At 49.9% G+C, this 23,763-nt stretch overlaps 1 protein-coding gene across 1 annotated transcript; it reads right to left on the reverse strand.

The window, feature by feature from the left end:
• Positions 1 to 1,249: 1,249 nt before the first annotated feature.
• WDR45B (WD repeat domain 45B) lies at positions 1,250 to 22,136 on the reverse strand. Its single transcript, XM_084750275.1, has 10 exons — positions 21,949 to 22,136; positions 18,088 to 18,162; positions 15,115 to 15,216; positions 13,153 to 13,240; positions 11,748 to 11,842; positions 9,419 to 9,609; positions 4,923 to 5,008; positions 4,072 to 4,173; positions 2,769 to 2,890; positions 1,250 to 2,434 (listed from the first exon to the last, which is right to left on the reverse strand). The coding sequence occupies exons 1-10, from the start codon at positions 22,013 to 22,015 to the stop codon at positions 2,328 to 2,330; spliced, it is 1,035 nt and encodes a 344-aa protein (XP_084606401.1). The 5' UTR covers positions 22,016 to 22,136; the 3' UTR covers positions 1,250 to 2,327.
• Positions 22,137 to 23,763: the final 1,627 nt, after the last annotated feature.

The raw sequence follows: 23,763 nt of genomic DNA on the forward strand, positions 1-23,763 counted from the left end.
GACTTCGTCTATTACCCACGACTGTGCCCGCCCAGAGGCATGGTTTGCCTGCAGAAGCAGAACATTAAACAAGAACCTTTGGTCCTACAGTGATGCTGACCAACAGGGCAGCAGCCATCACCCAGGTCTATCCAGGGCCACTGTCACTCAACCGGGTAAGGCTGTGGCTTCTGAGGTGAACTTGGCACCTGCAGGAAAAAGGTGGCATTTAGCTTGCTAAGAGGTCCAGGCAAGTCAGCAAACAAGGTGCAGCTTTGCATATCCATGCCCTGGGTCTGCGCCTCGCATGCTAGGCCACACCCAGGAAAAACGGCCAGCAGGTAGCTTCTGGAACCCCTAGAAGGCACTCATTCTTTGTCCCTTTTTGGGTCAAGACCCACAAAGCAGTGGATGTTTGAAAGCACTGCTGATCTCTGCAAACCTACAGCGCCTGGCAGTCCATATTAATTGTGTTTACCCAGAGAGAAGTACAGATCCGGGGAGCCGGCAGCACTAGGCGTCCCCACCTAACCCCCACCCTGCCATCCACAAAAGGAGCAGGAGCCTGAAGACCCCATGGTCCATCAAAAGTTGTCACCCACTTCTGGTGCCGAGGGAGTCTGAGGGAAGGTGTGGGCTGGGAAGCTGACTAGGGCGGCCACAGCCTCAGCCTGGGGACCACAGATGGCGGGACCCTAACCCTCCCCACACGGCATGCCGATGCCATGGCTCTGGAGCAGAGCACTGCCTCACGTCCCGGTGCACCATCTGCTGCCACCCGCTTGTCTCCCCAGTACTGAATCACTAACTGGATAGACCCAGCCTTCTGCCTGGGTTCTCTTTGAGACTGCCCTTGGGGACACTGAAGGACCATCACACTGCCCATTTCGCGAAACTGGCAAAACATTAAACAAACCAGCTTAACACCAGCCAAAGTACATTAGACGATGGTGCCTCACAGCATCTTCCCAAGAGGCAGCATGCTGACACCTCTGAATGCAGGGAGCACGAAGCTGGTTTATAGCATGGGGCAGTGGCACCAGATTCACGAGCTGTTTGTCTGCACCTGCTATCTGTCTGGACCTAAACCATACAAACATCCCACTGTGTCCCTCTGCAGTGGCTGTGCTGGCAAGGCGCCCACATAACAGCACCCTACTCCCATTTACACCTACAGGTCTGCCTTGCGGCAGGTGCGGGACCCCAATCCCATCACACACTCAGGATGAGGACATTCGGTTTCATTACATGTGGCTCTGCTCTTTACAGATGGAGTACAACAAATTAGTCACTTTTATTTCAAAGAAAACAGTACAAACGAGTGTGCAAAATTAAGTTCCATGATTAAATACACATAAAGTAACATGCATACTTGACATCAAATCCACAGTTAGCCGATACAGGAGCATGAAGGGACTGGCAGAACTGAGAACCTGCTGCTGTGCACAAATTAAATGTTTGCAAAACCTGCAATCAAAACCGCAAAACTGAGCTGCTTAGAAGATATGTAAAAAAAAAAAAAACAAAAAACAAAAACAAAAAAACTAAACATATACCTCAAGTGGTACAGAAACACAGACCCCACAGTCTGTGCCAGTACCAGGATGTGCCTGCCATCCCCAATGTTAGTGTGTGTTCCTATGGGTGTTGGGAAAGAAGAGACAGGGTAGACCCACAAGCCAAGGCAGTTTGCTCCCAACTGCCAGCTAGAGGCACATGGACAATGCACTGTGAAGGCCCCAAAGTAACGCTTTCTTCTGGGACTAATTTTTAACGTCTATGTGGTGTTCTGTTCCCTACAGGTAATGGGAAGTTCTGTTTTAACCCCTTGCAGCCTGAGGACTGCGCCTCAAGTAGGTGCTGCAAGCATTCTGCTCTGTGGCAGGTCTGGGATGTCAATCATTGTAATGGCTCAACAAGATGAGAGCGTGCTCTGGACAGTGCTCCTCGCGTGCGGCAGAGGGCACTCTAGGGCGTGAGCCATGGCACACTCACTCCTACAAGCTTCCAATGATTCCTGCTTGGACAGTCCCCAGGGATTGCAGGGAGCCTACTGGCATGAAGGTATGGTGGTACCACTAATGCTAACATCACAGTTGAATTAAAGGGTAGTGGCCAGCAGTGGCCCCAGATGCCCAGAGCCACGGTGTCCGCAGAGCCAAGACGATGATCCCTTTTACTATGCGAATGAGAAGCCTTGTTCAGGAAGGCAGACAACCACGTATGGCTTCGAGACCAAGGTCCTCAAGGGAGTCCTTGAGCCCTCCCCAGAGGCCTGGGGCACTGGCACCAGTCCCAGGAATCCACAGGGCGCTGGGTGGTGGCATCAGCTGCACTCACAGGCACAGTCACAGCTTGTCATCAGTCATCTCCAGGAACTGTGCACACACATCCCGGACACACTCGCCCTTGGGACTGAACAGGAACTTGTAGTAGCTGCCATCCGCACAGATAGCTGGGAAAAAAGACCACATCGATCCATGACTGTCCCCGCCCACAATAACCCAACACCTCAAGAACCCTGAGCACACTAGCCAGGAGCTGTCGCCTGCAAGGGCACATGTCCATCTGTGAGGCTAGCGTAGGGACACAGCCCTGCGTCATCTTCACAATGCCCAGATCTGCTCTCAAAGCATCCCTGGGAACCAGGAAGGCAGGTACTAGTAGTACCCTAAACACTTGGGGGCTTTGAGCAGGACCCACGCCAGCCACAGAAGGAAGAAAGGAGCTTTAGGAGTCTGTGCGGCCTGGAGCACGTGCTGAGGCCTCCCACAGGATGGACCACTTACCAATGACTGCGTTGGGCTCTGTTCCAAAGGCACAGATGCATGGAGAGCCTGAAGGAACCTGAAACTTGGAAAAACTCCACTTGGAGCTGAAGTATTTTGGGAGGAAACTGGCTGATGCCAAACTACAAGGACAAGAAGAGAGAATTTACATTTACAGTTACATTAGAGGGGTCACTCTGGCTTAACTCCAGACGGCTGCTGAAAACTCAAGTCTTTTACAGAGCTGGAGAGATGGCCAAGAGGTTAAGAGCACTGCCTGTCTTTCCAAAGGTCCTGAGTTCAATTCCCAGCAACCACATGGTAGCTCACAACCACCTATAATGGGATCTGGTTCTGGCCTGCAGGCTCACATGTGGGTAGAATACTGTACAAATAATAAATAAAAGTAAAAACAAATGTTTTTTAAAAAGTCTTTTACGGCTGGGCGTGGTGGCGCACGCCTTTAATCCCAGCACTTGGGAGGCAGAGGCAGGGGATCGCTGTGAGTTCAAGGCCAGCCTGGTCTACAGAGCGAGTCCAGGACAGCCAAGGCTACACAGAGAGACCCTGTCTCAAAAAGACCAAAAAAAAAAAAACTCTTTTACAGTTTAGGACTGTTATTTCTTTTTTGTTTTTGTTTTATGAGACAGGGCTTCTCTGTATAGTCTTGGCTGTCCTAGACTCGCTTTGCAGACCAGGTTGGTCTCAAACTCAACATCAATCCTCCTGCCTCCGCCTCCCGAGAGCTGGGATTAAAGGTGTGCGCCACCACACCCGGCCAGGACTGTTATTTCTAATTGACTGATTATATTTTGTGTGTATGGATGTTGTGCCTGCACATATGTCTCTGCCCAGAGAGGCCAAAAGAGGGCATCAGATCCCCTGGACACTGGAGTTACAGACAGCTGAGCCCTGTGGGTGCTGGGAATTAAGCAGGGCCCCTTGAAAGAGCAGCCAGTGCTCTTAAGTGATGGGCCATCTCTCTAGCCCTGGGCTGAAAGGATCCTATTTCTTACAAATTCATGGTTTTATAAACAAGAAAGCAAGGCTTTCAGTACAGTGAAGGGCACAGGACTCTCCTGCTATCAGACTAACCCTCTAAGAGCCTGGCAGCATTCAGAATCCAACCTGCCTTGGGTGAGTGGAACAGTGGGTACAAGGTCAACTTGCATTCAGCTCCAAACTCTCTATACACCAAATTAATGAGACGTGAAGAGCTCAACCTCAACTTACAGTAGGATTTACCCTTCTAAGAGCCAGAGGCAACCCGCTAACACTGCAACAGGTGGGCACTCCCTCCCACAGCCCCGCAGGTAAAACCCACCTAGACTGTTTATTCCTTTTTGGATCCTCAGCTGCAAAAATGTGCACAGTGCCGTGATCGCTGGACACACAGATGAGAGAAGCGTCCTGATTGAAGTTGATGCTGCGGAGAGACCAGACAGGCTTGTGTCTGCGCAGAAACAGAGGACCCCAGATCCAGCTCTCTCGCCCTCAATACACAGCGCACCAGCCCACACCCCAGGTTTGCACTGCGGTATCAAAAGCCGTGGTGACCTGAAGCATCCACTGCGGAGCCAGGACCAAAGCCAACAGTCCAGGAACAGTGTGTTCACCAGTGCCCACAGCCACAACCGCTGATGCCTGTGCACAGTAAAAGGTGTGGGGTTTCCCGAGATGAGCCCCACGCCACTTTCAGGAGGTTCGGTGAGAAAGGCACACAATGACCCGAGGAAGTGGCTATCTTGTTGCAGCAGGCAATGGCCACATGCATTCTGAACTAACAGCAGGCAGGCATGCAGGAGTGTGCAGAACCCAAGGGCCAGAGCACACAGGTTAGTCTCCCAAATTTGGCTCAATGATGGCCAGGGTGGTGCTAGGCTCTCGCTGTAGCCATGGTATGAAATCCTGCCAGGGTGGGCTTTAGCACCACAGACACCGTGGGACCTCTCGAAACCAACTGGCTACAATAATTATAAAGAAACCAGCAAGGTCTCTATCATAAGATATCACAGGGAAGTCAGCTGGAATAGACGGACAGAAGCTGACGAACACCCACACGAACAAGGTGCACAAAGGCCTGCAACATTCCATCCTTAATAACCTAACAGCTCAGCCACACCCTCGCACCTGTGCCACCACCCCGGGTCACTTCTCCCAGGGTGACGTCCTTACCAATAGATATTAGCTGCTTGAGACCCTCTTCTTAGCTCCTGGATCAAATGCCCTGATGAAGTATCAAATATTCTTATAAGGGTCCCCTTTGAAAAACAGTGAAGTGTTTTATTATCAACAATTTATAACTCTTTTCATTAGTCTGAAACCATTTATATTAAGACCCACTGGCCCCAACAGCCCCCAACTTTCTTCCTTTTTTTTTTTTTTTTTTTTTTAAGACAGAGTTTCTCTGTGTAGCCTCCGTTATCCTGGACTCTCTTTGTAGACCAGGCTGGCCTGGAACTTACACTGTCCGCCTGCCTCTGCCTCCCAAGTGCTGGGATTAAAGGCGTGCACCAGCACGCAGGGCTCCATTCTTAACTCACCCCCAGTTAGGGGTCAGAAGACATCTCTTTGTGGGGTGGCCTTGACTGACCCCTGCCTGCTCCAGTTCTTCACTCAAAGACTTGTCACTTGCTAGAACAATGTCATCTCAGACAGGAATCAAGAGGAGGGGCATGTGTACCCGCCCCGCCTCAGGAATTAAGTAGCACAAAAGCAAAGGCAGACTATCCATGTCAACTGCATTAACCTCCGGAAAGAACTGTGCTCAAAAGACTCAAAACTTAAAAAACAAAACAAAAAAACAAGTTTCCTTAAAAGTAACGACTCCTTAGTCAATTCTGATACTGGGACAAGCATCAGTGGTCAGTTTTTGTGGAAATGACCTGGCAACCCTGTATTATAATAAGCCATCTCCCAGCACCACTCCTGGCAAGGCAGCAGGAGCCCTGTGCAGAACCAGAAGGGAAACTGCCTTGCTCTCGAGCTGAGTAAGCAACCCCTGACCCTGAACGGCACCTGATCCACCTGCTGCTCAGCCCTAACAATGCCAAGGCTGTTAGAACCAAGTCTAACAAGATGAAGCCGGAGGAAATTCTGGGGAAGAAAACATTAATTATTGCAGAAACCAGTGACAAAGCATTATTCATTTAAAATTAACTTGTTTAAAGGGGGGGAGGCACACGTGGTAGAACACGCTGTTAATCCCAATGCTGGTAAAGCAGAGGCAGGCCGACTTCTGGGTTTGAGGCCAGCCTGGCTTATATAGTGAGCCCTTGTCTCAAACAAAAATGAAAACCAAACCCCCAAACAACAGCCTCACTGCAGAAAAACAGGGACACTCTTGTAGTTATTAGTTTGTTTAACCTTTTTTTTGGGGGGGGGGGGAACACAGAGTCTTACACTGTAGCCAAAGCTGGCCCTGAAGCCAACTTTCCCTGCTTCAACTTTTCCTGCATCAGCTTGCAAGTGCTAGCCTGCCTGTCCTTACTAGACTTGTAATATAAATATTAGATTAAACCTGCGGCAGAAAGAATATAAAGGGGTTTGTACAAAATGAAACCCCCTGACATTGGGTAGAAATGTCTCCTAACACCCAGGTGAGCAACGGGGCCGGGGTGTGCACTTACTGATTATTTATACCATGATCAGGCTGGGGCAGGCATGATGGCACAGAAGACATCAGTGTGCACTTACTGAGTATTTATACCATGATAAGGCTGGGGCAGGCATGATGGCACAGAAGACATCAGTGTGCACTTACTGAGTATTTATACCATGATAAGGCTGGGGCAGGCATGATGGCACAGAAGACATCAGTGTGCGCTTACTGAATATTTATACCATGATAAGGCTGGGGCAGGCATGATGGCACAGAAGACATCAGTGTGCGCTTACTGAGTATTTATACCATGATAAGGCTGGGGCAGGCATGATGGCACAGAAGACATCAGTGTGCGCTTACTGAATATTTATATCCATGATAAGGCTGGGGCAGGCATGATGGCACAGAAGACATCACGGTCACGGCTCGCCATGGTTATACTTAGTGAGACTTCCAAAAGGAAATGAAACAAAACAAAACATCCCCCCAATTACTGAGTCAAATCATCCTAAACTGGCACTGGGGTTCAGCTCAGTAGTGGAGGGCTTGCCCAGGACTGTAAGGCCTGAGCCCTGGCGGTCCTGGACCTCACTCTGCAGACCAGGCTGGCCACAAACTCACAGTGATCCACCTGCCTTTGCATCCTGAGTGCTGGGACTAAAGGCGTGCGCCACCAGACCTGGCTTTTTTCCAAAACCCATTTTTAAAGGGCCAGAAATGACACACATCCGTAATCCCAACACTAGGGATGCAGAGACAGAGGGATCACTGGTCGGTCACATAGCCTACTTGGTGAGTTGCAGGCCACCTGAAAACACAAGGTTACCTGAAGACCATCCAAAGCTGACCTGTGGCCTGCACGAGTGCACATGCACAGCATGTCCTGCACATGCCTGGATACAGCGTGAAGCTGAAAATGGATAATCTACGGGGAAAAGGAGATGAAAAAAACCTGCCCAATCAGCCACCCTACCTACACCAGCTGTTTTGTTTTTAAGACAGGGATATATATATATATATCTCAGACCTGATTCTCTAATTCCTAAGTACTGGATTTACAGGTACGCATCGTATGTACCAATTTTTTTGTTTTGAGACAGAGCCTCACTAATGTAGCTCTAGCTGGGTAGCCTAGAACTCACTAGTGGATCAGGCTAGCCTCAAGCTCATTCACCAGGTGCTGAAATTAAAGTGTGTACCACCATACCAGCCCCGACCCCCATTTTTAAAAGATAACAACTCACCGTATAGGTCAGGCTAGCCTACAGCTCATCTTACTGCCTCAGCCTTTTAACTGAGTGATGGGAAATAACGGTGCTTGTAAACTTGCACACTTGCTGCTTTTGAGACAGGGTCTCACTATGTGACCCAGACTGGCCTGAAGCTCACTGTACATAGACCAAGCTGGCCTCTTAGGCCCCATCTGCCTCTGCCTCCCAGGGCTAATACAGTTCTGGAGACCATACTCAGGGATTTGTGTGTTAGGCAAGCATTCTATCCACTGAGCCACATACATCTCCAGCTTGAAAAGGCCTATTTCCAAATTTACATAAAACTGCACTTGTCAGCTGGGTAGCACACAACTGTAATCTCAGCACTCAAGAGGTTGAGGCAGAAGAATCACAAATTCCGGGCCAGTGTGGGCCACCTGTGTCTCTGAACTTCGCTCTGAACAGCAATGTTTGCAGATGTCTGGGCCTACCGGTAACCAGAACAAAAAGAAACAGGCCTTGCTTCCTCTCTGCTACTGGTCCACATATGCACTGACCACTGCTACCTATCAGCAACAGCTCAGTCAACAACTAGACAGGGCAGAGCACAACTTTGACCTGTTCTCTCAGTGGGCTGAACACACCAATGGACCACTGGCTTGTGGGCTCACTCCAATTAATAATTTCATACAAAGTGATACTGGTTTCTGTTCTAGTTTTTTCCTAGATAGGGTTTCTCTGTGTGTATCCCTGGCTGAACTGGATCTCGCTTTTTAGACCAGGCTAGCCTGGAGATCCACCTGCCTCTGCCTCCCCAAGTGCTGGGATTACAGGCATGCACCACCATGCCCTGCTCAAAGTGATACTGGGTTTATTGTGCTAAGTGGAAATCACAGTAAAAATATACCAAATTTTCAGAGGCCTGTGCAGGTGGTCAGTGGTAGCACAAACCTGGCATCCAGAGTTCAATGCCTGAAACCCACACAAATGTAGAAAGAGAGCCAACTTCACAAAGTAATCCCTGTACCCACTGCCCCCTTAGTCTAAAAATAGGTATAAAATTTCAGTGTTCACCTCAGAGAAAATAAAGGGTAACATGGTTGTGGCGTTCAGATAAGCAGTGTTCCCCCACAGGCCCAGATGTGCACACCTGGCTCACAGCTGCAGTCAGAACGCGGCGTGAGGAAGCGCGGCACTGTGGGTGCTTGGAAACCTCATTGGCTGGCCTCATGTACAGTGTGGGCTGCCTCAGGGTCTCACTTGCAGATGTGACCCCTCAGCTTTCTGCTCTAGCTGTCTGCTGCCATGCTTCTCCAGTTATTATGGACCCCTCCTCTAAAGTACAATGTCCCAACTCTTAAAACTGTGGATGGGGCTGGAGAGATGGCTCAGAGGTTAAGAGCACTGGCTGCTCTTCCAGAGGTCCTGAGTTCAATTCCCAGCAACCACATGGTGGCTCACAACCATCTATAATGTGATCTGATGCCCTCCTCTGGCATGCCGGTGTACATGCAGGCAAAGCACTGTATACATAATAATAAATAAATCTTTTTTTTTTTTAAAGACTGTGGCAATGCAATGCAGAAATGTCCTTAGGCAAGTGTGAAAGACACTTCTGAAGTGTCAACAGACAACCAGGACAGAAGAAAGCATCACTCTGTAGCCCTTGGTGGCCTGGAACTCTGTATCATCCCTTCCAGTGGGGGGGTAGGATTCCAGCAGCTGCCACTCCCAGGTCTGCATCCCTTCTATCTTTACCAGACTTCAATGACGAACAGGAAACAAAGCCTCGTCTGACGGCCTGGCCTAGACCTGCCCAACACTAGATGGCACTGGTGGGGACGGCCTGCACTTACTTTTTCAGATGCAGTTGCAATCCTTGTTCCCTGAAGGTTGAGAGCAATGCAGCTCAGGGCACCCTCATGTGCGGGGATGTCCACTGGTGGTTTCTCAGTGCTGGCCAGGTCCACGAGCTGCACGTGGCCAGTGTGGGTGCCGGGGAAGGCAAGAAGGGAGTTGTTACTGTTGGGACACAGGACACACAGGCCTATGCAGAGACAGAGAAAACGGGTTGGGAGATGACAATGGCACACCTACTTCCTGCCCTCAGGTCCCTGGCCACACTTTAACCATTGTGGAGAACCTTGAATTGCTGCCCCTGGCAAGAGTAGCCAACGCTGACAATGGACTGCCCGTGAGACTTTATAACTGGGAACATTTGCTGGATAATTTACTAGTGACCATGTATCAGGTGCCTGTCTTTCATAATACCAGCTGCTGCAAATACAATGAAAAATGACACAACTTAAGAGCTAGTCCATTAGCAATAACACAGACCCTTAAATACTTAGGGGTCGATCTAGAAACAGACGTGCCACAATATGCAGAGACCCAGACGCACCCCCAAGGCCACAGCTGGAAAAGTCAGCTGTGCCTCTGTCTAAGTCATCCACAATCTGCAAAGACACTGCTACCCTCAGCGCACAGGCCGACAGGGAGCGCTATATGAGGTAGAACAAAAGTCCTAAAAAAAAAACAAATGGTTTTGGTAAAGACTGGAAGGTTGATGTTACATAATTTGCAGATTAACTTCAAAGTTTCAGTAATCATGGCAGAATGGTCCTGGTGTGTAGATCACCGGGAAATAATGGAGATTCCAAAAGAGACTGTTGATTCTTACTGATCCAAACAGAAGGAAGTAAAGTAACACAGAAAACAAAACAGCCAGTGTCAAAGACAGCGACTCTCAGCAGGGCGTGTGTGCTGAGCACAGCCTCTGGGAAGGCTGAAGCAGGAGGAGCTGTGAGTGAGGGGCTGTGCGTCTGCCTCAGTAAGCCAGCGGATTCAGAGCTGAATCTGGCTGGCACGTCAGCTGCTCTGGAAGTTGAGTCCTGAAGTGCAAGACTGGCCGGAGCAACCTAGTAAGACTTCATTCAAAAGAAAAGGGGAAAGAGAAAAAAAGGAAAAGAGAAAAATGAAGGGAAAGATGGGTGGGGTGAGCAATGTAATTTATGATACAACATAACTGGGGGGGCGAAAAGAGCACGAGGGTGACAATTGAACGCACAAGTCAGTCATAAATAGTCTTCTCCAAAGAAAAGAAGAAAAGGCCAGAGCTCAGCAGCTTCCAGTGTGGTTAGTGGTGGCTCAAAACCACTAGGGAGGCACACAGCAGAGGAAGAGGCCCAGAATGTGGTGTGCATGTGGCTTCAGAATTCTCACCCAGGTCGCTAAAGGGGCTCAGCTCAGGCAGGCAGGGAAGCAAGAGCTAGCACACTCCAGAGAGCCCGAGTGTGACCAGGACACACCACCCACCAGTGGCACTGCTCAGACAGCCCGAGTGTGACCAGGACACACCACCCACCAGTGGCACTGCTCAGACAGCCCGAGTGTGACCAGGACACACCACCCACCAGTGGCACTGCTCAGACAGCCCGAGTGTGACAGGACACACCACCCACCAGTGCCACTGCTCAGACAGCCTGAGTGTGACAGGACACACCCACCACAGTGTCACAGCTCAGACAGCCTGAGTGTGACAGGACACACCCACCACAGTGTCACTGCTCAGACAGCCTGAGTGTGACAGGACACACCCACCACAGTGCCACTGCTCAGACAGCCTGAGTGTGACAGGACACACCCACCACAGTGCCACTGCTCAGACAGCCTGAGTGTGACAGGACACACCCACCACAGTGCCACTGCTCAGACAGCCTGAGTGTGAAAGGACACACCCACCACAGTGCCACTGCTCAGACAGCCTGTGTGTGACAGGACACACCCACCACAGTGCCACTGCTCAGACAGCCTGAGTGTGACCAGGACACACCCACCACAGTGCCACTGCTCAGACAGCCTGAGTGTGACAGGACACACCCACCACAGTGCCACTTCTCAGACAGCCTGAGTGTGACAGGACACACCACCCACCACAGTGCCACTGCTCAGACAGCCCGAGTGTGACCAGGACACACCACCCACCAGTGCCACTGCTCAGACAGCCTGAGTGTGAGCAGGACAGACCCACCAGTGCCACTGCACAGATAGCCTGAGTGTGACAGGAGACACCCCCAGTGCCACTGCTCAGACAAGGGCCCAAAGCTGGGGCCAGGGCACCCAGGCCTTGCCTTTCTCCCCACGTGGATCAATTTCCCATTGGGGCTCCTCCTCTCCAGATCTCACCTTTAGGGTTATAGCAGGTTTCAAAGACGTGCAACTGATGGGGATTGTGTGTGAATGTGAACACCTTAATCATGGAGTCCAAAACCACCACAATTCTGGAAAGAAAAACGCAATCAGAGTTCCTCTCCTCAAAAGAGAAATAAGCATTTTGTGATTTCTGTTCCCATACTGAAACTCAGGACACAGAAAGTACCTCATACAAAAAGGACTGGGCTTTTTACTGTTTTGTTTTGTTTTGTTGTCAGGGTCTCACTCTGTAGCTTAGCTAGGTAGCTTCAGCCTCAGACTTGCAGTAGTCTCTTGCCTCTGATTCCTGAGTGCTGGGATTAAAAGTGTACACCAACACACCTACTGTGTTTTATTTTGTGAGACAGGGTCTCACATGGCTCAAACTGGCCTTGAGTGTATGATACACTTGCGGGAGGCCTTGAACTTCCTCTCTTGCCTTCACTCCCCAAGCGTTGGAATTCCAGGTGTGTACCATCGCTCCTTTTAGAAACAGGTCCCAATGTAGCCAAAAAGACTAAAGCACAGGGCTGAACACAGCCGAGTGGCCCCTCACCTTGCAGAGGTCAGCCTGGAAGACACTTGTGAGCTTAGAGAAACATCATGACCAGACATCTCGCCAAGAGATCAGCAAGGTGACACACATCACAGAATTACACTCCTATACTCTTAAAACATTTCTATAACTAAGAAGGTTGTGCCAGGAGTAGTGGTACATGCCTGGCCTGAAGTCCCTCCTGCCACTTGGGAAGCCGAGGCAGAATAGCAAGACTTTAGGGCCAGCTTAGGCTACCTAGTAAAACCCTGATTCATCAAATTAAAACAAAAACAGAACAAGACACCACCCAACAATTCTTCAAACAGAAGATTGTTTGTTGGGGTCAAGTGTTTGCAGGATTAAGGCCTCTGAGCACCCCTTAACAGACCTAAGCATGATGCAGGAGCAGCGAGCTCAGCTCCTACACACACTTAAGTTCTCTCTCTACAGCTGACAGACATGGAAATCTTAACGTGGCACGTAAATCTCATCAAATTAAAGACCACGTGATGAAGGTCCGCTCTCCCCCTGTCAACAAGAGGGCGCTGCTGGGCGAGCCTGCTACCTTCACCAGGTAAGATCAGCGCCCAAGTTCCCCTCTACTCTCAACATGGGGACACCCAGCATTTGCCAGGGCCTGCCTGACACTCAGATGCCTTACGTGCACCTGTGGACATGCCCAGTCTACCCAGAATATCTTAGATCCTGCAGAGTCTAGAAGCTAAACAAACTCCCAGCCTTCCTCAGGGCAGAAGAAAAACCCTGCTTCCCCGCTGTAGGTCACAGCTACAGTTATTAACAGAGAAAAGCAATGTGTCTACTTTAAATGAGAGTCCACTGAGAAAAGTAACAGCAACCCACCTATCTCTCCGCAGCTTGACCGCCTTGACCTCTGTGGAGAACTCTATCTCGATGACTGTCTTCTTCTTCAGATCATCCCAGATCATCACTGAAACACCAGAAGAGCGCACATCGTGTCACAGCCCAGGTGCTGAACTGCAGATCACACTTGAGGCATAGGGCCAAACACACCCGGAAGACGTACCTGGCAATGGCGGGGTTCGGCCATGCTCACAGGCGAGGTGGGGTTTACCCTCACAGCCCTCCCCTCCTTACTTGTGCCCCACCCCTATGCAACAGACACAAGCAGAACCAAGGTCTTAGGAAAGCAACCTGCGTCTACACTGCAGGCACAGCCTCCCCCGACTGAGCTACAGCAACCCTGACTGTGGTTACAAACGGCAGCGAGAAGCCTGCGGGACACAATGAAAAGTGAGGCTGGAGAGGTGGTTTCTGGTTGCAAGTGCTCTCTGCTCTTCCAGGGGACTCAAGTTCAGTTCTGAACACCCGAGTCTGGCAGCCCAGTCACCTATAATCTAGTTCCAGGGACCCCACTGTCCTCTTCTGGCCTCCTCTGACACCCACAGGCACGTGCTGTACATGTAAACACATGCACATAAATAGACTTTTAAAACTTGACTGAGAAAGCACGTGGGAAGCAGACACAGGTGAATCTCTCTGGTCTACAGAGTGAGTTCCAGGACAGCCAGGGCTACACAGAGGAACCCTGTCTGGGGAGGGGGAAAGGCTGGGTACACCAGGCACTGTTGAATACTGGCTAGCACGGTCTTGAGAACCTAGGCTAAGTTCCCAGCACCATAAAGGAGGGAGGGGGGGGGGACGGGGAGACGGGAAAGGCAGACAGCAGACAGGCTCGGTGTGGACAGGTCCTGGCCACAGAGTCTCAACCTGAGCTCAAGACCTGGAGTCCACATGATGGAAAGAGAACCAATTCTGGAAACGTCTCTCTTCCCCATCCCATGCATAAATAAATAATAATTTAAACAATCGTTAAACACAGTGACAAGTAGTTGGGAATAGAGCGCCTGGGTTCACCTCCCAGTACCACAAAGTCAGGAGAAGGAGGCAGACCTCCAGCTCACAGCTACACTGCTGTTTTCTTTCTCTTCTCTGCTCCAGTCTAAACAGAGGCAGAGCGGCAGGGCCAATCCCACGTGAGAGCTGGCTCTTTCCCGCGTTCACGGCACTCCACTGGGGCCGGTGAGCCTGGCCCAGTCACCTCTGTCTTTGCACATGCTCCACTCTCTTTTCTTGTTCTTTGCTATTTGGTGATAGAACCAGGGCCTCAAGAACGGCAGGCACACCCTGCACCCTGAGCTGCCCTCCACCCTCACAGCCCTTTCATCCGTCCCTGCGTCAGGCCTGAGCTATTCCAGTCTCTCCCAGTCTCCCTCAATGCCTCTGCCATCCCTCCTGAAGCACCTTCCATGCTCCCTACACTGCTTCCTCCTCTGTAGGTCTCCTTCCCCTCTAGCCTTCTTCCTGTAGGGAACTTTCACTTTCTCCTTCAAATAAAAGGTAGATTAAGCTCAACAAAGGGCATGACATCTACAGTGAAAAGAAAAGCTCTCTACCCCTCACCTCTCAACGGCAATTTCCCCAACCCTACACACACCCACAGCAGTGCTGTGACCCTGCACCACAGCCAGCCTGGTTCCTTGTTCCACGTGAACAATGAGCTCATGGCTTTCAGCAGGGAAAAGCCTTTCCTAGAGCTTGCTTTACCCCAACCACGACTTTCTCCACGGCAACCTACAGGTGCAGCTCACTCCTCTTATTAGCAGCTGACATGCAGCCTTCCCACCCATCCAGGCACTTTCTGGAAGCTACTTTCCCAGTGGTTGACCCTCAATACCTCAAGGGACTACTAGAGAGGCTCTCATGTGATTGCAGACACAGGATTTTCTACAGAGGTCAGAATACTAATACGTGACAAGGTTTTTAAAGGCAGGACTACTATACCTTTGTTGGGAGGGTATTTCGGTTTTTTTCCACCACCAACTAAAGCTAAGTAGTTACAGCGAAATAACATTTCCACGTGGCCAACTCCTCCTTCTAAAAATTCTGAAAAGACAGTTTTTAAAAAAGATATGTTAAAATGTTACCAAATTTTTAAAAAAGTGAAAACTACAATACTCAACATTTTGTTACTTTATTGCTTATTTTTGAGACAGGGTCCTAGCTTTTAGTCTCTATTTTTTATTCTTTTGGCTGCTTTATGGGTTCTTGTAACATCTCTTAAACAGGCTCTTCTCTGGCTCAGCTCAGCGCCTCCTGGCTCAGCTGTCACGAACTGTCTTCTTACTCAGCTGGCGCAATTTACCTTCTTCTCCGACTGACTTCTCTGTGCCCACTCTCCTGCCTCCTGGATCCCCAATCCTACTCCTGGCTTGTGCCCTCCTCTCCTCTCCCAGCCTCTGCTAGCTTTTTATATGCTCTCCTGTTCCCAGAAGTCCAAGCTAGCATTTCACCATTAAAAATCTTTTTTCTCCCCTGAGAGAGGGTTTATCTGTCCTGGGCTCACTTTGTAGACCACGAAGGTGTGTCTGTATGTATAATTTTTTGTGTGTGTTTAAAGACAGGGTCTCAAAAAATAAAATATAAAAAATAAAGAGTGTCTCTACATAGCCTTGGCTGTCCTAGAGTGACCTAGAACTCAGAGATTCAACTGCTTCTGCCTCCTGGGTGTTGGGATTAAAGGTGTGTGCCACCATGCCCAGTTCCCAAGTTCCCATTTAAGATGCAGCAAGATCTGTCATTGAAGAAGCAAGCAGCTGTGATGTGTGTCCGTAATCCCAGTTCTCAGGTGAGGCAGGAGGGCTAAGAACACAAGATGGCTCAGTTGGTGAAGAGCTGCCATGGCAAGCCTAACGATCTGAGTTTCATCCCCAGAACCTACATAGAGGCAGGAGAAAAAGAACAGAACCCACAAAACTCTCCTTGCCTCAACATGTGCACCATGGCAAGCATACAAATGAAAACTGGTGTGTGCACCACACAGTAAGTTAAAATGAACAAAAGGAGCAAAATGCAGCCTGTAGTATACACATTCTCAGAAGTAAACAAATAAATGAAAATATACTCAAAGCTTTAATGCAAAGGCTATGTGCCTTCATGTGTGGGGTGCCTGCGTGTGTGGGGTGCCTTCATGTGTGGGGTGCCTGCGTGTGTGGGGTGCCTTCATGTGGGGGGTGCCTTTGTGTGTGGGGTGCCTACAGGCGTGTGTATTGTCCCAGCCATTCATTCTACCAGGCACGAGATGTTCAGAACCCCCAGGGCTGGGTGCAGCTTACCTTGTATGCACAAGGGCCTGGATAGGGGAGAAGGGAAGGAGGGTCCCGAATTAAGTCAGAGGGAAACACCCTAAGATTTCCCATGTCTGCTGTAGCAACAGGAAGCCCCGAGCTCTCTCAAGTGAAGCCCCCGGAGACCTGGGGACAAACTCCCTCCTTCACGTAGCTCAGCAGGACCGGCAGCACAGACCTCTCTCGTCTGTGACACACTGGAGTACCTCAGACTACAAGAGCAAGGCAGAAAGCAAAGCCTCTGGGAGGCAGAGGCAGGCGGATCTCTTGAGTATGAGGTTAGCCTGCTCTACAAAGTGAGTTCAGAACAGCCAAGGCTACACAGAATAACAAGAAAAAACAAAACAAAACAAAAAAACCAAACCAAACTTGCACGGGGCCCTGTGAGGACTACTAAGTAAAAGCGGCACAAATCTGACGGTCTGAATTCAGTCCCTGGATTCCATGGTGGAAGGAAAGAAGCAACTCCTGAAAATTACCCTGACGGCCCCATGCACACTTTAGCATGATGGATGGACACAAGCTTGCACGCACACACACGCTCGCTCGCTCATGCATTGACATTCTCTGCAGGCGCTAAAGATGCCTCAGTAAGTACAGTTTGTTCACTCAAGTCTGCAGACCTGAGACTGATCCCCACAACCACAAAGAAAGAAAGGGAGGGAGGTGTAGCGGGGATACAAGGAGGAAGGGAAAAGAAAAGAGTGGGCAGAGCATGGCAGCTCGTGGGGAAGCAGAGAAAGGGGATCCCTGGGCATCAGGACCAGCCAGCCTGGCCCCACCAGTGAGCCCCAGCCCTGTAAGAGTACCAGTTAAAAAGCAAATCCTATTTTTAAAAATTGGTTAGCGTCTGTGAATTGACACAAGAAATTGACCGCTGGCTTCCACACGCACCCAGGCACATGCATATACACAGACAGACACACACTGGTAGTAATATATATGTATGAGAGAAAAATCTATAAACTATGTACTTCATAACAGAATGATAACCAGAACACACAAACTCCCACAACCCACAAGACCTAAGGCAATACTATTATTTAAAAAATTGGGCCAGGTGGTAGTGTTGCACACCTTTAATCCCAGCACTCAGGAGGCAGAGGCAGATGGATCTCTGTGAGTTCGAGGCCAGCCTGGTCTACAAAGTGAGTCCAGGATAACGGAGGCTACACAGAGAAATCCTGTCTCACAACCACCTCTAACTCCAGCTCCAGGGGCTCCATCACCCTCTTCTGGCCTTGGCACACACATGTAGGCAAGCATTCAGACACACACACACACACACACTAAACAGGGCTTTAAAAAAAGACTTCAAAGATGGAAAAAGCTTTGTACATACAAATTTCTTAAAATGTGGTGTCCTGGCTGATAGTGGTGGCGCACACCTTTAATGCCAGCACTCTGGAGGGAGAGTAAATCCTCTAACTCTATACAGTCTCAAAAAACCAAAAAAAAAAGGGGGGGCGGGGATGCAGCTTGGCCACACTTGTCTCCTAATACAGGACCTCCGGTAAAGAGGGACAGCTCTGCCCCAGTTCTCCAAGGGCCAAGCTCTGCTTACTTCTCACGTACGCCGTCTCTAGCCTGGGTGCTGACGGGGGCCCAGCAGGTGACCCTCATCCCTCACCTTGTTTCTCTTTTTCTTTGAGTGGATCGGTGTTATAGACTCGGAAGCCATTTTCCATTCCACATGCAAAACACCCTAAAGCAAGAAATATAAACAAGACATGTTAATCCCTACTGCTGCTTGAACACTGGGCGTACTACCTTTCACTAATAAATAAAAATAAAATCATAGGCACATATACTTTAGTTTTTAAAAACAAATATATTTATTTATGTATGTATTTGGTTTTTTTGGAGACAGGGTTTCTCTGTGTATAGGCCTAGCTGTCCTGGAGTCCCTCTGTAGACCAGGCTGGCCTCAAACTCAAAGAAATCCTCCTGTCCCTGCCTCTCCAGTGCTGAGATCAAAGGCCTGGCTTAAATGTATTTTTATTTATATGTGTCTGTGTGCCTGTTTGCATGTGTATCATGTGTATGCAGTGGGCATCAGATCCCCTGGAGGGTTGTAAACCACCTGACATAAGGTGGAACCGGTAACCAAACCCCCATCCTCTAAAAAAAAAAACCAGCAGGTGCTCTGAACAACTCATCGTATCCCTGCAGGTGCCTAACAGTGATTTCTGTGGCTAGAAGGGTCAGCAGCAGAGTGCTTGCTGCACAGGCGTGAGAGACTGAGTCCAGGTCCCCAGCTCCTGCATAAAAGGCAGTCCAGGCCCACATACCTATAACCCTATCACTGAGGGCAATAACGGGCGGATCCCAGAGGACTCAGAGGCTCACTAGCCTGCTAGCTTAACTGAAAGGGCAAGTGTCAGGCCCAGTGAGACCCAAGTGGAGAATGACAAGGGAAGACAGCCAAAGGCTGCCTCTAGCCTCCACACGCGTGTGCTTGATGTGCACGCGCACATAGCCACTATCAGACACAAGTATGCTCCCTCACAAACACACACCCACACACAGGTGATTTCCAAATCCAGTTGTGTAACCAGTGTTTAAAACACTAGGAGTATCCAGTCAGTGATCCAGAAGGTCTCACTGCGAGTTCAAGGACAGCCAGGGCTACAGAGAAACTCTGTCTCAAAAATAAAAAAAACAAAACAAAAAACCAAGAGTAAATCTAAAACTTAGTATAAACAAAACCAAATTGTGACTGACACAACTGCTTCCTGTGAATTCACATTGTAAGGCTTAACTGTAGCCAAAAATTTTTGTTATCAAAGTCTACCTCTTTTTACCTGGGTGCGGTGGCTCACACCTGTAACCTCAGCACTCTGGGAGGCAGACAGGAGGCCAGCCTGGCCACAAATTGAACTCTTGTCTTGGGTGGGTGGGTGGGGGTCCATTTCTTTTTGAGACCTCGGAACTCCTAATCCTCTTGCCTCGGCTTCCTCAGTGCTGAGATTACAGGACTCTACCACCACTCCCAGTTACGGGAAACACTAGGGCTCAAACTATGAAGTCACAAAAAGCTGAGCTCCCACTCCATCCCTGTGAAGGTCTGATACTTTTGTTTTGTTTTCAAGACAGGGTCTCTCTGTGTAGCCTTGGTTGCCCAGGACTCACTCTGTAAACCAGGCTGGCCTCGAACTCGCAGCGATCCTCCTGCCTCAGCCTCCCGAGTGCTGGGACTAAGGGCGTGCGCCACCACCACCGAGCAGCTCATACTTTTGAACACCTGGCGCCTGGATGGTAAACTACTTTGTAAGGATTTGGAGATAAGGCCTTGTTAGACAAAGTGTGCCCTGGGGCGTGCACTGAGGGTCATTCCAAAAGCTCACACCATTCCCTGTCTTTGTCTCCCTGTTTGTGCATAAGATGTAAGCTCTCAGCTCGGCTCCAGCGTCATACCTGCTGCCCTGATGGTCATGGACTCTAGGTCTGAAACTGTAACACCCAACAAACTCTTGTGTAAGTTGACTTGGTCATGGTGTCTCATCATAGCACTAAAAAGGTAATTAAGGCAATACACCAGCTCAAAAGGTATTTCTTTCTTCCTCCTTTCTCTTTCCTTCCTTTGTTCTTTCTCTTTGGTATTTAGAGACAGGCTTTCTCTGTGTAGCGCTGGCTGTCTTGGAACTCACTCTGTAAACCAGGCTGGCTTCAAATTCACAGCTATTTGCCTATTTCTGCCTCCCAAATGCTGGGATCAAAAGTGTGTGCCACCATACCCAGCTTAAAAGCTAATTTCTTTTTTTTTTTTTTTTTTTTTTTTTTTTTTTTTTTTTTTGGTTTTTCGAGACAGGGTTTCTCTGTGTAGTCTTGGCTGTCCTAGACTCGCTTTGTAGTCCAGGCTGGCCTCGAACTCACAGCGATCCGCCTGCCTCTGCCTCCCGAGTGCTGGGATTAAAGGCGTGCGCCACCACGCCCGGCCTTAAAAGCTAATTTCTTAAGGAACTGTGTGTAAATTCTGTGAAAGGTTTAATTACCAAAATTTATTTTAAAAAATTACTGATCTCTTGCTCTTGAAAATTCAGAATGTTCAATCAGATGATACCCACTGTCCATCTCTCCCCTAACATGTTAAGGCTAAATGCTCCTTCACAGTCCCCACAACGGGACCAAGCCTAACACGTCAGTCACCACCAGGCCAGTAATCCCACGGTGGCTCAAGGCCACCATACTTGACTCTAACTGCTCTCTTCCAAGAGCTGTCTGCGCCTTCAAATGACAATAATAATTTTGTCTGTCTTAGATCTAAAGGAAAGCTTTCTACACCCATCGCAGGACCGTCTGGACCTTGTCTTACCGTGGTTTACCCTTAGAAACAGTACTGCCCTCCTACGGGTATTGATTATATTGAATGCATCCCTGAACCTCACGTGCCTAGCACCTGTAAACACATACAGATGAAAGGCACAATAGTACTCTCTACTTGGAATTATTTATTGTTTGTATCCCAGCACCTCAAAATAAGTTATTTAAAACACCTAGAGGAATGGTGGGGTGCTGCAGAAGCAGGAAGATCAGTGGAGTTTGAGGCCAGCCAGTCTGCACAGTGAGACCCCCAGCTCAAAAATCCAAACAGTACAATCAGCCTGTGATGCCGCCTACTCCAGAGGCTGCCGAGAAGATCCCTTGAGCACAGCTCAGACAAGCCTGAGCAAGAGAGCAAGGTGCTGTCCCAACAACAAAATTCAAGTTAAGTTCATCTTCTGAGACAAACGAGACATTTGCTTAAGTTCCTTCAAAATCGTATATATGAAAGCTATGATGTTAAACCTCTTAGAGGCCCGAAATGCCAGTTTTTACCCATTTTTTCCTTCCTTTGGAGGGAGAGTCAGAAAAAGGAAGTTAGCTGGGTGTGGTGGCACACTCCTTTAATCCCAGCACTCCCGGAGGCAGAGGCAGGGGGATCTGAGCTCAAGGCCAGCCTGGTCTGCAGAGTTCAGGACAGCCAATGCCACACAGAAAAACCGCCTCCAAGAAAACAAACAAACAAAAACAGAAAACAGAAAGGGCAATTTGACATCTGGAGCAAGGGGGGATACAATCCCCACCGAGAGGAGTTCCCGCCCACACCCTGGAGCACTGTATGCCAGGGCAAGAACCCGGAGACCCCAATCTCAAAAGGCAGTTTCCGAACTGGCAGATCCCACGAATACTTCCATCCCACTGAGCAGAAGAAAACACTAGAGGAGAGGGCAAGGCGTGGACCCGCTCCAGGGGGAAGGACCTACACTTCACACGGGCCATGACAAACTTCCACTCCGTGACAGGCAGGACGTGCTAGGGCACCGATGGCAACGTGAACGCCCGGTGGGAAGCCGCCCGCGGGTTCCAGGCAGCCGGGCGGGGCGGGGCGGGACGAGGGGGGGGGGGCGTCCCCTGAAAGAGCCGCCGGAGCGAGTGTGAGCGCTCAGGCCTGGCGGAGGTCTCCCGTTAGCGTCCGGGGCTCCCGGAAGGGCTGGGCCCGGGGTCTCACCGTGGTCCTGGTTGAAGCCGGCATACAGCAGCCCGTTGCCGTGGGGGTTACACGGCAGGAGGTTCATGACGGCGTCGTAGAGCCAGCGGCTCCTCAGCACCGCATACCGCTCAAACCCAGGCGAGCTACACCGTCGCGCGGCGCTAGGGCCGCCGAGGCCGGAAGCGAGGGTCCTGGCGCTTACGTCGTGCGCGTGACGTCAGCGCGGGGGGGCGGGTCCCCCTTGGCGCGCGCGTGCGCCGGCGCGCAGCCAGCGAGCGCCCAGCGCCGGGGACGTCGGACACGCTCCGCGAGGAGACGCTGCAGGGGAAGAAGGTAGGTAGGTTCCCAGGCACTCACGAGCTGGGCAGGACTGAGAGGACCGAGGACTTGGCAGAGAAGAGACCCCGCCCGACACGCCCGCCCACCACACACAACACCCTGCAGCCCTCGCCGCGTTCTCACGGAGCATGCATTCGACCAGAGGCAGCCTCCCTCCTGGTGATGGCACCTGCATTTTCCAATGGACACACGTTACCCGACAGACAAACACAGGACAGCCTATCCCCTATGTCTTCAGGGCTCCCCAGCCGCCGTCTGACACGCCCTCCCACAGACACAGATTCACTAAGAGACATCTCCCTAACACACACACACACACACACACACACACACACACACACACACACACACACACACACACCCCACACCCCCCCCCCCCCCGCCCCATTCACTCTGTCGTCTCTCCTCTGTGAGTGAGTGAACGTGTGTACAGGTCACTACAGGCCGCTTTGATTTTGTTTATGAAACTCGTATTTAATTGATGAAGCTGTTTTCCAGCAACATGAATCCCGTATCTCCAAATCTTTACAGAAACACACACAGTGCGGCACCTAAATTGCACATGTTTTGTCTAAGTGGGTGCGGGTAGCCTTGGAGGTCACACGAGGATGTTGGATCTCTGGAGGTGGAGCAACAGGTGATTTTTATAAGCCACAGATGTGGATGCTGGGAACCAAATTCAGGCCCTTTGGAAGAGTAGTGGAAAGTGCTCTTAACTGCTGAGCAATCTCTGCAGCCCAATAGCGTAGTTAATATCGGGTAAAAGTCACAAAGCTTTCTGGCAGGAAATTTTCACAGGGCAACTGAGGGCATCATTGTATGTGATATATTTTTAAACTCAATGTCTGAAGAGAGAAGCTCACACACACCTGGGATCAATGTGGTACCCAATGCTCAGACTTCCCAGTGGGTAACACGGGAAAATAACAAAGGTTCGCTGCAGTTTACCGTCTATTTCAGTTATACTTTGTGTGTTCACCACTGAAACACGAATACTTGCTGTGTAATATATTCTGTTTGGTAACTTTCATTCTACAGAAATGCACTTTGATTTGTTGTAGCACTTCCTGGTTCTATTTATCAGGTCGCCGTGATAAACTGTCACAGCTGTGGTGGCATAAAATGTGGATATCTATTCTACAACAGTCCCAGAAGACAGAGGTCCAAAATCAAAGTGTAAAGAGACCTCCGTTCACCCCCAGAGGCCCTGGGGACGAGTCCTTCCTGCCTCCCCAGTTACCACTGATTTTCTGTGGAGGGCCAAGACCTCTGGGCAGCCTGTGCTTTCTATAAATATCTATTGCGATGTAGAGGGATGTTAATTCAGAACATGGCCGTTCTGGCAAGAGATCGCATCCAAAGACCTTCAGGGTCTGGCTGGAATACAAACACGCCTTTAATCCAGGAGACAGAGGCAAACAGATCTGAGTTCAAGGCCAGCCTAGTATAGAGCAAATATCAGGTAAAGAAAAGCTTGGGTCCAGGTGCGGTGGT

This window comes from Acomys minous (genome assembly GCF_964271855.1).
Source record: "Acomys minous genome assembly, chromosome: 12".
Taxonomy (NCBI): Eukaryota; Metazoa; Chordata; class Mammalia; order Rodentia; family Muridae; genus Acomys; species Acomys minous.

Coding starts and splice junctions, on each gene's coding strand:
- WDR45B (XM_084750275.1), bottom strand. CDS start 22,015: ATGAACCTCCTGCCGTGTAACCCCCACGGCAACGGGCTGCTGTATGCC. Junction 18,163..21,948: donor CGGCTTCAACCAGGACCACG/GTGAGACCCCGG, acceptor TTCTTGCTTTAG/GGTGTTTTGCATGTGGAATG. Junction 9,610..11,747: donor AACCTGCTATAACCCTAAAG/GTGAGATCTGGA, acceptor GTCTCTGCATAG/GCCTGTGTGTCCTGTGTCCC.